This window comes from Aplosporella prunicola, assembly GCF_010093885.1.
Source record: "Aplosporella prunicola CBS 121167 unplaced genomic scaffold K452scaffold_15, whole genome shotgun sequence".
Classification (NCBI taxonomy): Eukaryota; Fungi; Ascomycota; class Dothideomycetes; order Botryosphaeriales; family Aplosporellaceae; genus Aplosporella; species Aplosporella prunicola.
In genome coordinates this window covers 713,939-729,928 of record NW_022983543.1, presented here as the reverse complement: position 1 = coordinate 729,928, position 15,990 = coordinate 713,939, and the positions used below count along the sequence as shown (strand labels likewise).

Below are 15,990 nucleotides of genomic sequence, written 5' to 3'. Positions count from 1 at the left end.
AAAAGGGGTGGACAAATTATCTAAGGCCTTGCATGTTAAGAGCTGCACTGCCGCTAAGAACAAGACTCTTTCCACATCTGGTCGTATGCTGTGTCGTTCTGATTGGCTGCTAGCGAGAGTCCGTTAACGTCGGAAACCACTTCTGCCTCAGGCTCACCACCACAACTTCCATCTCACCATCAACCATCGCCATCTTATCTTGAGCCATTAACTCCCCGCATCCGGCTTTCATCCAAGTGTTTCACTACCGCATCAACGCAGTCAGCATCTCACTTGCTGAGCGAGCAGCAGCAGCGAGCTCTCGGCACTTGATCGGTCAACGAATGCGAGACGATCCGAGACAAGGCGGGGTTTCTCTTGGAGACCACGGTGCCCTGCTAGCCGCAATGTATAAGCACAATGCATCAGATGTCAGAGACGCGCAACAACATTGGCAAAAGTATCCACCCACACACGCAGCTGCCGGCCCAAATGGCCGTCAAACGAAGCGTTGAAGTTGCTACGAACTACGCGCAATCAGCGGATCGTAGCATAGGTAAAGGCTTTATCTAGAGGCACTCAGGTGGAGTTTTCGTCTTTCTGTTTCTCTCTTTTTTGCTGTTTCGTATGACAACCCACTGGTCGCATTTTCCTGCCGCGAGCATCATCATCTCACAATTACCGGCATCATCCCCTGCAGCCCAGTTCTAATCCCAGCTATTACCTATCCTCCTAGACAAACAAACTTTTTGTGCCCTGCACGCCCGTTATGCGCGCACCGTTACCCCACATCGGCGACCAGGACTTGCCGCCCGCAAAAGCGGGTCCCCTTTGTACTGCTGCAACCACATCCACGTCCAGCAGCGATGCCAACACGCTAATTCGCTGCATCCGGATGGATGTGACGTTGACTTACTAGGCTCGAGGTCGGACGGGGTAAGAGCGCTGATCGATACTTGAACGTCGGGAATCTAGGTAACGTGTGAGTGGACAAGTGGGTGGGTGAGCAAACGGCGGGGCATGATTGGGGCGGGAAAAGGGTATCAGAAAAATCTATAAAGCGCTCTGCGCGAGCACGCATGGGCGGTCGATCTCCTACTTTTCTTCGGATCCGCGAGATCAGGACTCTACAGTACGCACTGGAAGACGGGCCCCGCGGATTTGTGAGCACAGAATAGCAGTCCGGATCGCACTGGAGTACACCAGACCAAGATGCCCTCGACCATTGTGCTCGTCGCGAGCGTCACTCTCGCACTCGCGCTCCTATGGCGCTTCCGCCGCGTCGGTTTGCGCCCGAAAGACTTCCCTCCGGGACCGCCATGTTTGCCCATCTTGGGAAACCTGCACCAGGTACGTATTTTACACAACAGTTGCAGGACAGAAAAGCAAGAAAACCCGCTAACATGCACTTAGATGCCCACACACGACTCACACAAGCAGTTTGCCGCCTGGGCGCAAGAGTACGGTCCAATTTACAGCCTAATCTTAGGCACCAAGACTGTGATTGTGTTGTCAGACGGCCAGGGCGTCAAAGACTTGCTGGACCGACGCAGCGCTTCCTACAGTGATCGCATGGATATGTATGTGGGGACCGAGCTTTGCAGTGGGGGGTTGAGACTGCTGCTGATGGTGGGTTTGTTGTCTAATGAAGAGAGTTTTGTGGCTTGCTGACTGATGCTTACAGCGGTACGGGGCACAATGGCGCATGGTACGTACCAACCCTGCATAAGATCTGCCCAATCTTTAGAATGCTGACATAGGTGTTGCTTAGCTCCGGAGATTGGTTCATCAGTTGCTGAACGTCAATGTTTCCGCTTCATATGTGTGTAATACTTCTTTTTTCTCATGGGATGATGGCTGAATTAGACGTCTTCCGCACAGGTTCCATATCAGGACCTTGAGAACAAGCAGATGCTCGTCGAGTTCTTAGATGATCCGGACCATTTCCTCGAGCACATTCGGCGCTTCACCAACTCCCTAACAACGAGCATGGTATACGGGTAAGCATGAATACACATCCCCTGTATCCGCCTTTTTTTAGACCCAAATAACCATCATTCCAGCTGGCGCCAGACGAACAGCTACTCCCCAGCCATCGCCGCCATCTTCGCCAGCATCGAAGGTTTCACCACCCTTACGCAGCGCAGTGTCTCCGCAATCGTCGACTTTTACCCCTTGCTCCGCCGCCTTCCCGCATCCTTGTTCCCCATCTCTGCCGCAGCGCAGCGGCACCACGTCCGCGAGAAGGAGCTCTACCGCAGGCTCTGGCTCGAGGCCAAGCATGCGGTGGAAGCCGGTACAGCGCGCCCATGCTTCTGCGTTGGAATGGCGGCAAAGCAGCGGGAAGCCGAGGCCGCAGCAATAGCAGCAGTCCTAGCAGCTGAGAAAGGCAGACCCGGCAGCGGGGCAGAGGCCGAGCGCATCTCGGACGACCTGGCGGCGTACATGGCAGGGACGCTGCTGGAGGCCGGCTCAGAGACGACAGCCGCGACGCTCTACGCGTTCGTGCAGGCGATGCTGCTGTTCCCGGAGGCGCAAGCGCGCGCGCAAGCCGAGCTCGACGCGGTCATTGGGCCGGGCCGGCTGCCCGTGTTGGCGGACGCGCCGGCACTGCCCGCTGTGCGGGCGTGCGTGAAGGAGGCGCTGAGATGGATGCCCACGGCGCCGACGGGCGGCGTGCCCCATGCCACGACCAAGGAGGACACGTACCGCGGGTTTCGGATCCCGAAGGGGGCGGGCATCATCTTCAACACGTGGGGCATCCATATGGATGAGCGGCGGTATGCGAATCCGCGCGAGTTTCGCTTCGAGCGGTATTTGGGGGATGATATGGGGGCGGCGGAGTCGGCGGGACGGGGCGGCTGGGAGCAGAGAGACCATTATGGGTTTGGAGCCGGACGGCGGATTTGCGCTGGTGAGTCAGGGAATTTGGGTTTTGGTACATACATGCGTGCGTTGCAGCAGCTAACGGTATACCAGGCCTCCACGTCGCGGAACGCAGCCTCTTCCTCGGCATCTCGCGTCTGCTGTGGGGGTTTTCGATCTCAGCTAAGTCGGGCACTCGACCGGACCCGGACGCTTTGACGCAGGGCTTCGTTGCTATGCCGCTGCCGTTCGAGGCGAAGATCATGCCGCGCTCGCCAGAGCACGCCGAAGTGATGCGCGGTGCGTGGAAGGAGGCGAGCGAGGTTTTAGACCCGGAGGGGCAGTGGGTGAGGGAGAAGGTGCCGGTGCCTAAGGGGGGCGGCGGGTTGTGGGGGAACGGAGAGGGGGATGTGGGGGAGGGCGTGTAGTGAGTGGAGTGATGGGGATGGGGAGGGGTGAGTAAGGGTTAGTTAAATTTAACGAATTTCTCTTCTCCTGCTGTTTTTCCCGTGGTTACTTCGCAGCAGGTATTCCGGGCCAAATCCCGAAGCCTATAAAGCCAATATCCCTCTACTGCACCAAAGCAATGCATGTGCACAATATTACAAGACCAACTTCTATTGGCACAGGCAATCTTGGGAGCATATATGCCCCGAAAGTCCCTGCAAACGAGTTTGACGTCGCTCTTCCTGCCTCTTCAACTATAGGAAGACGCATGGCAAACAGGAAAGCAAACAGAAATCACAAAGGCTTAATGACGATTGCCAACAGTTTGGCAAAGCTACAAACAGCATTATCGCTCAGTGAACGTGCCGGACAGTAGCAATAAGTATAAAGGCTTTGTTTGGTGTGGTAGTTTCGAAGAAGCTAGTTATGTTGGTGTTGCTGTTGTGATGAGACACCCCGGAGGCCAGCAAATTGACACCCCGGGTAGACGTCTGGTCGCTGAATCGACCCGGTAGCGAACTCTGCGAGCACAGGCTTCGCGTAGGACTGCATCAGGGGAAATATCTCGAATTTTAAACACGTCCGCCGCTTTTACTTGGATATGCTAGCCGCGCTTTCGTACTTGTGGGCTCTTGTCATTGCTTTGACAAGAGGATTGTTTTGCTGTTTTTATGGGTTAATTTTATCAGATAACGTCCGTCACCGTTAATCGAGATTCACCACGAAGCGAGATGGTGATACTTATATGGATTAGAAGAAGAGACCTAGCTAAGATATGTAGAGTCCACATATGCTCTATAACCTTTTTATCTATGCCTAGAACTAGGCCTAGGAGCTGGGCAAGAAGTGCTCTGTAGGGACTGCTTGTATCGTCCCCTGTCTTTGTCTGGCTATACGCTGGATCTCGGTACCCGATGACGGACGTTACTCCTTGCTGTAGGGAAATTCGCTATTGCTGCATTTGGTGTACTTATGCTTCTCTTACGGTCGTGTTTAGGTTGCTTTTTTATGCAGACGAAGATGTCTGTAGCAAGACTGCAAGCAAAAGTCACAGCTCATGCAGTGGGAAAGGAGTGTTGTCCATGACTGTTTCCAGCGCGGTGAGGAAGGTGGTTTCCGCGTCACTAATTTATGGCTCAGCGGCTGGGGTTGTTGAGGTACGTAAAAAAACAATTAAGTTTGAGGATGGTGTAGTTTATTGTGAGCGGCCACTGAAGGGAACTCACTGAAGTTGATCCGCATGGTATGGTGTGGTATTGTGGTTTGTGAATACTGGATTGGTGCATGCATTGCTCCATTCTGGGGCGGCACAATCAACTATTTAAGAAGCACCGCGCTCCACAGGCATTGATTCAGCGTCAAATCCACGAGATCCAGATTCTGAAGATGAAAGGGAAAACTACACGTCGTGGTGGTTCCTTCCGTTAAAATTCTTCGTGGTGGAAATAACTACTACAGAATTCCATGGCCGGATGTGCGGCCATACTGGCACGAAACACTTCAGCATTTTCTCTTAGTATCACTCACCACCATCACCTCACGCTGTTACACATCACCACCGCCAGTGGCTTCATCATCACAGCTAGTTACACACCAGTCCTCCTCCGCTTCCCAAGCCGCAGGTATTATTTTAAAGAGTGCGCCGCGGACGACACACATTTAGGATGTCTTGCATTCCAAGTTCGTTCTGAACATCTCGATCTAGGACTGTGATGCCATGATCTGAGGCCGGCAATGGGGTTTTATAGACATCTCATACTGGTATGCCCATTCACTGTCTCGCCGTATCCCAAGCAATCCCCACCACTGCAGCCTCAATCTCAACAACAAACAAACTCAGCCAAATTCCAACTAATCCTTCAGCTTTCTTCTGCTACGTAACATCTACACTTACGAAACAGCTGCATAGTGCACGCCCCATGTTACGACCCCTTACCATCACTCTCCCACCAGCACAGACATTTTGCTCGCTCCACCGGAGTGGCTATTTACGCGGAGTTAGCAAGATAGCTAATTAGATACGTTATAGTAAGCCGTCACTCCGTCTATCATTACTTAACGTCCGTCACAGTAAAGCGAGATGGTGATACTTATACGGAGTAGTAGAAGAAGAGACCTAGTTGAGATATATAGAGTTGTGTGCACTCTAGGACCTTTTCACCTATACCCAGGACTCGGACTGAGAGCTAGGCAAGGAGTACTCTATAGGGACTACTTATATCATCTCCTGTCTCGCTAGACGGTAGATTAGGGTTCGCGGTGGCGGATGTTAAAAGGGATGCAACAAGGCGATCAAACACCCAAGAAAAGGCAAGGACGATTGCGTTCAGAGTAGCACGGCAGAGTATAAACTGTCGCAAAGACGACTAGTCATCTTCTTCTTTACATGGACATCTGCACTATACACTGGTCCAGAAGCAGAGAAACGATAACATGTGGTCGATGCGGCGGCCATCCACCACAAACCGGCCCTGTCGTACCGTATCACTCTCCCTACAGACATACTCTGGTTCTTTCCAGATATTCATCGTGGAGGGAACATGACCAGCAGCAATTTCCAGCACTCCCGCTCGTTTCCAGCACACGGCAATGATGACGAACTACGAAAAGACGAGGGAAAAAGAAAACGAAAAAGAAGAAAACAATCCGAACTCACAAGAACAGCAACATTACAGCAGCAGCCCCGGATGATCCCTCCACTTACAGTTGCCGCAACACCATCCCAGGAACCCGATCAGGCCCGTAATGGGCTACGAGTTAATCGAAGGCACTGCTGGTTTGCGCAGTGCTCGCTGCCGCGTTTATGTCAGCTTGCCGTTGAGCTGATTGTCGAGGGCCGTTTTTCTGTGTCACTCACTACCTACCTAAACACCCCTTCCTAATCCCACTCCCCCACAAGCCCACGCAACTCCCCCACCCCAGCCCACACACACACACACACCCTTCCCCCATAAACAAGCAAACAAACAAACAAGTAAACATGCGCCCTCTCCTTACCACTACCACCACCATATCCAGGCATACAGACCTCCAGACACCCATCCATGTGTACCTAAAACCGCTCGCATTCACAGCTACATAGGTAGCTACTTTATATCCCTCCCTCCCTTCCTCCCTCCCTCCCTCCCTCACTCGGAAAGCCGTGCGTGTGTGCGTGTAGAGATATTGGTGGGGAAGGGGAGGTTATACTAAACATTCAATACCCACCAACCAACCCCTGAACAGATGAGTGCCTAGGCGCAGGCACAGCACGCACAGCTTCAAAACCCCGCGGTGGGGAGACGGCGTAGGAACGAGCAGAACGAGCGAGAGAGAGCAAGAGAGAGAGAGAGAGAGAGAGAGAGAGAGAGAGAGAGAGAAAAGGAAAACAAAATGTTTTATGATTTGCACTTTTAGTATCGTCATACCTTGGTTTCCCTTTTAGCTGCCTGTTTTCGTTGCTTTTTTTCTGTTTTTGCTGTTACTCCCGCTTCTGCCTCTGCTTTTGCTGCTTCTTCTTCTCCGTTAAGCGAAGGGTATCATACACGCAAATCATCATCGTACAGTTTCATCACACGTACAGCCCGAGCACGCCTACACCTGCATCAGCGCCTGCGCGTGTAGCCAGCCAGCCAGCGCACCAAAACGCCCCCGCCGTTACTTTTTCTCCTCTGCACCAGCCCTACACACACATTCTCCCTCAACACCCAACCACGCATACCACCGCCTCATTCTCTCCCCTTAACAACAAGGCCCTCCTCGTCCCCCGCGCGCATCGCCCACTCCGTCCAGCTACCATCGTAGACGCGGCGGCCCTCCTCCGGGAACCCCGCCTCCGCGAGCGCGGCGTCCAGCACGGCGGCCATGACGCCCGTCCCGCAGCTGCTGATGACCTGCTTGTCCGGGCTGACGCCGTGGTCGGCGAAGATGGTTTTGAGCTCGGCGGCCGGGCGGAGCGTTTTGTGTTCTGGGTCGAGGAGGGTGGGGAGGGGAAGCGAGAGCGACGAGGGAATGTGGCCGGAGGAGAGGCCTGCGGAGCGCGTTAGCGATGAAGGAGGCGAGCGAGAAGAGTCTGTGAGTGAGTGAGTGGGGGAGCGGGAAGGGCTTACCGGGACGAGGCTCGGGCTGCGTTCCCTCCCAGCGGCCCTTGCTGCGCGCGTCCAGAATCTGCACGTCGCGCGAGCCCTCCTTCGCCTGCTTGCGCGCAATGTCTCTGACCTGCTCGAAGCTGGCCACGCGGGCCCGGTCCAGCTCCGGGACCGGGTACTCGACTTCCTCGGGGTGTTCAATGGGGTCGCCCCACGCCGTCGGCAGCCCAAGCTCGCACCACAGCTTGAAGTTATTGAGGACGTGGACGCTCTGATGGCCGAAAGCACGCAGGGTCCACGCGACCCTGGGGGCGCTGAAGACGCCCTCCTCCTCGCTGTCGTACACGACGACGCTGTCGTCGCGACGGATGCCCAGCTTGCCCATGGCGGCGGCAAAGTCCGGCGCCGAGGGCAGCATGTGCGGGTACGGGCTCTGGGCGTCCTTGACCTTGTCCAGGTCGAAGAAGCGCGCCGACGGGATGCGGCATTTGTGGAAGACGTCGGCGCCGGTGCGCTTGCGCGCGTCGTTGGGCAGGAACCACGTCCCGCACAGCGGGATCACGCGCGGCGCCGTCGACAGCTTGCTGTTCACGTTCTTCTGCAGCGCGTCGTTCAGCTGCTCCGGCGTCACCAGGTACGAGGTTAGGTTGTACGAGGTGCTCATGGCGCGCGTCGGGCAGCGGGAGCTGGCGGGTTTGAGGCGGAGAGGTATGAGGAGCGTGGGCGCGACGCGCGTGGTGCGTAGGAGCATGGTGGGTGGGATGGAGCGCGTTGGGGCGCGGAGCGGTGATATAGGTGTCTGCAGTGGGATGATTAATTGTGGAGAGCAGCACTCGGAAGGCGAGGTTGGATGGAGAGTGGGAGAGTGGGTGACGAGGTGAGGAGAAGCTGGCGAATGGAGAGCGGGAAGCTGTCTGTGGTGACGGCCCCGCCATCTCGCGTCATCGAGCTCCGGGTCGCCTTATTGTTGTTGTGCTGTTTGATCCACAGGCACCAAAACAATCACCACCACTTCAACCTATCACGCTTCACCCCGGTCTCCACCACCACGAACCATGCGCGTCACCCTCAAGCAGTGGAGCGCCGTCGCCGCCTGGCGCTGGGACATGCCCGCCGACGACATGTGCGGCATCTGCCGCAACCCCTACGACAGCACCTGCTCGGCCTGCAAGTTTCCCGGTGATGCTTGTCCGCTGCGTATGCTTCCCCTTCCTAACCTCAATTCCAACCCTCAAACCCTACCCACTCTAAATACAAAGTACACTTACTGACATACTGATTTCCTACGTCTAGTCATGGGCCAATGCAACCACTCCTTCCACATGGTGCGTTTGTTTCCCCTCTCACATCTTCCATCCTCAATCTCCCTTTTCTTCTTCTCCCCTGTCATGCTCTTCTCCCTCCATTCAAACCAACCAAACTAACTACCCACACCCACAACAGCACTGCATAGAAGACTGGCTGCGGCAAGACGCCTCGCAGGAAAAATGCCCCATGTGTCGACAGCGTGCGTCTCTCTCACCTCTAACCCCTTTGCACACACGCCAAACTAACCCCACCCACCGCAGCATTCACGGTCAAAGGCGCCGCCGGCACCGGCAACGGTAACGGCAGCGCCAACGGCAACGGCAACGCCGCTCCCGCCGCGCAAGCGGCATGACGAAGGGAGCAAGCAGGAAGCATGGCGAAGGCAAGAGGCATGAAGTACGAAGGAAGCAGCATGAAGAAAGCATGGTGAATGAAGACAGTAAGAAGCAGCACAAAAGCGCACGAAAGTGTTCCAGCCATAAGTACCCATCAAACGAGGCAGACACCCGCACAGCTCAGAACAGCACAGCACAGTACAGCGCAATCAACCAAGATACCCGGGCACCTATGCGTATGCGTATGTTTACGCGTTCGTCTATAATTGCGATTGCGAGTACTATTGTGACTGTGCTTATAATTGCAATTACAACAACACACAAAGCCCCCATCTGTCTATCCGATCCGATTTGATCCCTGTGCGTGTATGTATGAACCTACGAACCCGCCTGCCCAACCGCCCCATGTAAGTTACGCCGTCTAGACCGCGCATGTAACAATCATAGAACTAGCTTAAGGAAATGATAAACTGTGAACGAGCCCTGACGCCGTGGATGTTGTGTAGATGCTGAGGTGTGTGCTGTGCTGTGCTGCGACGTGTGTGGTGTGTGTGAGTGCTTTAACGTCGGGCACTGGACGCTCTAGCGGGAGTGCAGGGGTGCGCCGCTTCTTCTGCTTCTTCTTCTTCTTCTTCTTCTTCTGCTTCTGTGTGCATGTGTGTTCATACTGTGGCGTGGCATAGCGTAGCGTAGCGCGGTGCGCAAACCGGGGTATCGTGCGTGCGTGCGTGCGTGAAGGACCTACTCCTAGTGCAGGAAGGAAGGGGAGGGGGAGGATGGTGACGCAGTTGGTAGGTATGTGGACGGTTGAAAGTAAGTGGGGAGAGAGGGGGGAGTGTGTGAGAGAGCCCGGGTTTGAGAGTTGTGCGTGGGGTGCTTTTTACTCTCACTTCCTCACCGGCCCCCCACCGCCGAAAACACCTCTTCTCCCTCTCGTCCCATGTCCTCTTCTATACTCGCCTCCACACCTGCACCCACGCCCAGCCCCGCATCTCCATCCACGTCTTCATTCGCCTCTTCACCCGCCTCTTCACCCACGTCTTCACCCACATGTCCACCGCCACCGCCACCCCCATCCGCATCGGCATCCACGCACGTATCCACGCCCGCATCCACGTCCACGTCCGCATCCGCATCCGCATCCGCATCCGCATCCGCATCCACATCCCCCCCAACAACCTTCCCCAGCACCTCGACTCCGCGCTCAAACCGTGCCCACAGTTCCTCCATCGCAGGCACCGCCTCCCCACCAACCCTCCTCCGCGCCTCATCCATCAACAACGCCTCCACATGCGCCTGAGCCTCTTCAACCGCGCCCTCACTCATGCCACCGAGCCCCTGCCCCGGTAGTCCCCCCATTCCCGCGCCAAATCCAGCAGCTCCTGTGCCCAACCCCCCAGCCCCAACACTGACCCCCTCAACCCTCAGCATCAGCCCTGCGTTCCCCGCTCCAGGCAAGCCCCCCTCGCCCACCTCGCCCTCATCAACCGCGAACGTCGGCGCCGCCGCAATCGCCGCCGAGCAGACCTGCCAACCAGGACTCAGGCTGCGGGCAGCGCGGACAGCGAGGCCTGCGGCACCGCCCGCGGCAGCGGCGTCGACGACGTCCAGGTCGAGCAGGATGACGCGCTCTTCGACGCCGGGCGGCTGTGTTTGGGCGCCGGGGCTGTAGCCGTGGGTGGGGGTGTGGGTGTGGTTGTACGCGTACGAGTAATTGTACGCCTGCAGGTCCTCGGGCGCGGTGCCCTTTGCGCGCAGGAGCGCGCTGGTGAGGACGTCGGGCTCGTCGTCCTCGAAGACGTAGTGCACGGCGGTGGGGTGGGCGACATCGTTCGAGTGGGCGTCCTCGATCAGGGTGAAGAACGGGGCGAACGAGAGCGGGAGCGCGGGTGGAGGGGGCGGGGGAGGCGGCGACGGCGGGCTGTGCGTGTCGTCCGGGTGGGTGGGCGGGACGGGCTGCGTGGGCGAGATGTCGTCGTTACACGTGGTTGGCGAGATGCCGCCCAAGACGTCTGCGTCGTGCGGGTCGAGGTTGAGGTTGTGCCGCCTGCTATGTCTGTCCAGAGGGGAGGCCGCTCCACCGAACCGCCCACTCGGCGCCGTCTTTGCCTCAGAACTTTCCTCTCCTCCTCGAAACATGGCCCTCGGATCCTGCTGCAGGGGCGAGAGCGGCGACAGCGGGGACACAGGCGGGCGCGGCGACCTCGATCGCGTCTCCCGTGACGGGACGCGCGCGAGCGGCGGCAGCTGCGGCGACCGGGTGGCTCTGTATGACATTTACGCGTCTTGTTTGAGTATGTATGTGAGTGGTCCGTATAGGTGGTTAGGTAGACGCTCCGGTGGCATGAGAGAGAATGAGAGAAAGGGTGTGCAAGCGGAGAGCCGGGGGAGCTCGAGAGCTGGGGGAGCTGCGCGCTGGGACGCGGCGCGCAGGCGGGTGTCCGCTCTAGGCCCGGGGCAGCTTCCGGAGCTTGAGCTTGGACGGGGCCCGGCCTGGACCCTGACACGTGATGCAGTCGTTGAGGAAAGACACTACGGAGTATATTTGTAGATAGGTAGAACAGACAGCCAAACAGCCTCGATATGCAAAGCCTTACTGACATTAGCTCGCTATACACAAAGCCCACCCTTTCCCCTTTCCAATCCAAGAACAAAAAGCAGCAGCAGCAGTAGCAGTCTAGCCAACCTAGGGTATCAATCGACACGTACCAACGCCAACACCATCCAAACCCACCCAAGCTAGCAATAAAAGGAACGAACAAGAACCATATGTTCCCTCTCCTCTTATTCACACTCCATTTCAAAAACCCCACCCCACTCACGCCCTCCCAACAACCAGCGCCTTCATCTCCGCCATTTGCTCTCGAAGCGCCTTCAGCTCCTCGCTCATACTCCTCACCTCCCCCCTTAACGCCTTACAGCACGCCGATCCGCACTCGCAGCCCGCTTCGCCATCGCCCTCCGTAGCGGATCCAAACCCGCTCTTTCCGCGCACCCGCCGCTTCCCGCCCCCCGGCACCAGCGAGCTGCTGCGTGGGAAGTACTCCTCGACGTCGACCGGGCCCTCCGGCGACAATGCCGACCCAGGCTCCAGCCCCCGCGGCGAGCGCATCGCCACGGTAGCGTTAGCGTCGGCGTCGGCATCGGCGCCAGCTTCCGCACTCGCGGCACGGCGCCGCTGCGAGGCCTGTCGGAGGCGGCGGTGAGGCGTCCCCGCCTCGTCGTCCGACGTCAGCCAAATGTCTTCCGACTGTGGGATTGAGGCAGGGGACTTGACGTCCTCGAACGCAGGCGCGGGTACGGGTTCCGGTTCTGGTTCAGGTGCGGGGGCGGGGGCCTTTTGCGACTGCACGGCGATTGCAGGCGACTTTGCGGCTCCGGCACGCGGCGTGCTTTTGGGGTTCATGTACGGTGCCAGGATGGCCAGGCCGCTCTTCTTGCCCGAGCCCGTCTCGCCGATGCGTCGGATGTCGGATAGGATCTTGCTGCTGGCGGAGGGGTTCGCCGAGCTGCTGGAGGGCATGCGCACGTTGTTCGAGACGCGCCGGTTCTTACGCGCGCGGGGCGTACGGTTGTTGGGCGTCTTTGCGATGCGGATTTCTTGCGTAGGATGCTCTGGAGATGCGCTTCGGGTTGAAAAGGCCTGTTGGCCCGCCGCGTCGGGGATGAATCCTCGCATGCTGCCGTGCTGCAGCTGTCCAATGTCATCCTCCGGCGCTGCAGGGTCCTCTTGGGCCTTGGGGTGTGGCAGAGAAGGAATGACAGCAGACAACTGCGGAATCTTTGATGGCGACGAAGAACCCGAGGCGCCGTTGTCCTTGAAAGTCGTGCTCAAAATCCTCGGCCGAAGTCGTGCGCGAGGCGACCGTCGCTGCTGAGCCGGCTGCTTGACAGGGGAGAACAGATCCATAAAGTTCGTCGCAGCGATTGCTGATATGTCTTGCGGAGCCAGACCTCCAGCAGGCGCTGCAGAAGGCGATCGGTTGACGTTGACTGTTCCGCTGTCTTCGGCAAACACGTGCTTAACAGTACCTGTGTCCTCGTCCTCCGTCATTTCGGGTTCTCCAGTTGACATGGCCTCGGACTCGGAGACATCCTGAGAGGCAGCGGTCTCCTCGTCATCCGTCTGTGCCTCGACTGCAAAATCAACGCTCTTTCTGGCCTTCTTCTTCGGTATATCCTTGGGAGCAGAGCTTTTCCCAGTCTTTGACTCAGGCCTAGCCTTGACGGGACTAGCTTGCCGCGATTTGCTGGCAGGCTTCAATCCAGGGCCCTTCATCCACTCAATGTCGATTACCTGCCCTGCCTCCGCATCCACAGTTTGTTCCTTAAGCAACAGCCCGACTGGATCGAACAAAAGTACTTTTCCATCTTGCCTGCCAACAGCGATAATGTAGTTCGCAAAACCATTTGCGCCCGCCTCGTTCTGTTCAGTTGCTGATTTGCTCGCCTGGGCCAGTCTCCGCCGGAACCCTGCTGTTTTGGGCATCGGAAGAGAAAGCACCGATAAAGAGGTGGCCGGAGCCTTGGCATGCCATGTGCGGAGGATGTTTGCGCCGCTATCGAAGTCGACAATACGGCACCTGCCATCCCCTCCAACACTAACCGCCCTGGAACGGTGGCCTGGGAGGAACGCTGCGCCAGTGATTCCGACCGCGACGCTGCCAATACTGACGGTGCCAATACTCTCACTGTATCCGTTTTCTTCCTCGTCTGGGTTGGCCGTGCTTATGTTCACCACAGTGTGCAAGTCATTGAAATGACCAATCTCTCCGCCTTGCCCGCCCCGAGCGCTCTTGCCCAATATCCGAGTCGCATCGTACGCAGCGAGGGTGCCGTCCTTGAATGCAATGAGGAAAACGTTCGGACGCTCCGGATGGAAGGAAGCGGTGACAGCAGCGGACGACGATGCGCGAGGCTGGATAAGAACAGGCGGGGTGCGCAGCGTCAGGTTCTGGAGGTATATCGTGGGCGGGTTTTCGGAGGCCGAGAGAAGTAGATGGGAGGTGTTGGATGTCGCTAGGACTGTCGGCGGCGAGGGGTGCGTATGTGCGGGCTCGAGCAGGCAAGATCGACGGAGGGAGTAAGACTGCACAGCATTCTGCAGGGTGGTGGTGAAGAAGAGGCTCTTGGAGTCGTCGGAATATTCCAGGAGTCGGATTTGGCCCTGTCACTGGCGTTAGCAGGGTGAATAGGGCTTTTGTCACATTAATCCACGCTGCGCCGCGTTTCCTCGACGTACATCGGTTCCTTTTAGCCTGTAGCTCTTCTCCATGCCGCGGTTGGTGTCGTGTAACAGCACGACCTGGCTGTCGGCAATAGCGAGCAAGTTGCTCCCATCTTTTGCTTCCTTGGCCGCATGAATTCCGCCGGATCCGGAGGTGAATGCTCTGGTCAAGCCGCGCGCATCCCACGACAGGACATTCTGTTGGGTGGTGACGACAAGGTGGTGGTCCTTGGGAAAGGCGAAGCGCTGGGCGGGCGGCTCAGCGGGAGCGGGCCGCGCTTGCTGGGCGACGCGAATGGGAGGCATATAGGTGGTAGTGGAGGAGGAGCGCGTGCCTGGAGCGCGTGCAGGCGTGGTGTATATGGCGGCGGTGACAGCGAGACGCGCGGTGGCGCAACAAACCTCGGTTGGCGGGGTGAGTGCGACGTGAGCTGGCTGGGCACGAATCGATCCATGACCCCACCCGCCACGACGCATCTCGTATCAACGCCCGCCCGACTTCCCGACTCACCTGCTTCTTTCTGCCGTGCCTGCATGTACGCGCGCGCATCTCACCCTCCGGATCGCGATCGTCGAAGCTGTTGATATTGGCTCGCGCAGCATCTCACCTCATTACCCCTCACTCTGTCATCTCGACGCTCTCTGTTTTCTCTCCAACTCCCATCTCCACCTTTACCTAAAGTCTAAAATCCGCGGCCCAATCCTTCTTCTGCGAGCTGAATTGTCGTTCAGCTCTAGGACTCACTTTCGGTGCCACCTCAGCTCCGCAAGCCCCATGACAAGCTCATATCCAAGTTCTTTGTCTGCTCATTCACGCTAAGCAGCTGGTGCTTTGCGGCTTTGCGGCTTTGCTACTCAAATATCCACTTTCATCGTCTTTGACTGGACAGCGTTCGACGGCAACAGTCCTGTGTGCTGGTCAGTGGCGTCGCGCCAGCAAGAATTTGGACTGTAAATCAAAAAGAGGCCGGTGCACGCGTTGAGATACGTAGTAGTTGACCGTTGAACAGTCATGTGGCTTTCAAGCTCTGACGTTTGTGTGTTTGATTTCTATTTTCGTACGACTGCCTAGTGCTACATATAAGCTGCGCCTTCCGGTGGGCTGTACACAGTACGCAGGTCACTCCGCGCATGAACCCAGAGCTTACTAGCTATTGGCTCAAACAGGCAACTCCTGGGAAAGTCCAAGGTCGAACGTCGAAGATCTATGTACGAACTGCGAGAGTGAGAGCTAACTGCTTCGTACTAGCCCAAAACGGCTACTCAATCCTTCAACGTCGAACGTCGAGGATGATCCTCATCACCAACATCGGACGACTGGTGAATGCCTACCTACGTGCATTGGCTTACTAACCCCGTCGCCTAAAAGGAAAGTGAAGACCATAACATCGAATGTCAGGATTTTACATAAAATAGTCCTACGCGAGCAATCAACTCGGGAACATGGCACATCTAAATATGTGTATAACCATCTCGCACGGGCGCGTAAATATGTATAGAATACATCACCAGGCAATCACATGACAGTAACGTCCGTCACCGTAAAGCGAGATTCACCGTCTTGCGAGATGAAGATGGCGTAGAAGAAGAAATCTAGCTAGGGTGCTTGTGAGAGTGAGACGGTCTCGGAGCCTGTACGTATGATCTAAGACTTAGGATTGGAAGTAGATAGGGAGTATTTTGTAGGGACTGGTTATATCCTTCTCTATCTGTCGTTGGAGCCCATACATACTATGGAGATAAGTTATAGAGTAATTCGTAT

The 15,990-nt window shown here is 56.8% G+C and overlaps 5 protein-coding genes across 5 annotated transcripts; 2 read left to right on the top strand and 3 right to left on the bottom strand.

Moving 5' to 3' along the window:
* The first annotated feature begins 984 nt into the window (after positions 1–984).
* On the top strand, positions 985–3,279 carry K452DRAFT_272908 (uncharacterized protein). The gene is made up of 7 exons (XM_033539116.1): positions 985–1,329; positions 1,393–1,608; positions 1,664–1,687; positions 1,751–1,801; positions 1,861–1,979; positions 2,043–2,893; positions 2,959–3,279. Exons 1-7 carry the CDS (start codon positions 1,192–1,194, stop codon positions 3,270–3,272), a joined length of 1,713 nt encoding a protein of 570 aa, XP_033396794.1. The 5' UTR covers positions 985–1,191; the 3' UTR covers positions 3,273–3,279.
* A 3,400-nt stretch (positions 3,280–6,679) lies between these two features.
* Positions 6,680–8,048, bottom strand: K452DRAFT_288454 (uncharacterized protein). Its single transcript, XM_033540656.1, has 2 exons — positions 7,380–8,048; positions 6,680–7,300 (listed from the first exon to the last, which is right to left on the bottom strand). The coding sequence occupies exons 1-2, from the start codon at positions 8,020–8,022 to the stop codon at positions 6,999–7,001; spliced, it is 945 nt and encodes a 314-aa protein (XP_033396793.1). The 5' UTR covers positions 8,023–8,048; the 3' UTR covers positions 6,680–6,998.
* Positions 8,049–8,413: 365 nt separating this feature from the next.
* Positions 8,414–9,018, top strand: K452DRAFT_299128 (uncharacterized protein; the record flags this gene model as incomplete). The annotated part of the gene is made up of 4 exons (XM_033542189.1): positions 8,414–8,555; positions 8,652–8,683; positions 8,802–8,865; positions 8,927–9,018. The coding sequence occupies 4 exons, from the start codon at positions 8,414–8,416 to the stop codon at positions 9,016–9,018; spliced, it is 330 nt and encodes a 109-aa protein (XP_033396792.1).
* Positions 9,019–9,790: 772 nt separating this feature from the next.
* Positions 9,791–11,417, bottom strand: K452DRAFT_44939 (uncharacterized protein). The gene has a single exon (XM_033546684.1). It carries the CDS (start codon positions 11,276–11,278, stop codon positions 9,896–9,898), a length of 1,383 nt encoding a protein of 460 aa, XP_033396791.1. The 5' UTR covers positions 11,279–11,417; the 3' UTR covers positions 9,791–9,895.
* Positions 11,418–13,598: 2,181 nt separating this feature from the next.
* K452DRAFT_272899 (uncharacterized protein) lies at positions 13,599–14,583 on the bottom strand (the record flags this gene model as incomplete). The annotated part of the gene is made up of 3 exons (XM_033539115.1): positions 14,244–14,583; positions 13,743–14,168; positions 13,599–13,688 (listed from the first exon to the last, which is right to left on the bottom strand). Coding segments are annotated over exons 1-3 (807 nt in total), but the record flags the coding sequence as incomplete, so codon positions are not given.
* Between the last annotated feature and the right edge of the window lie 1,407 nt (positions 14,584–15,990).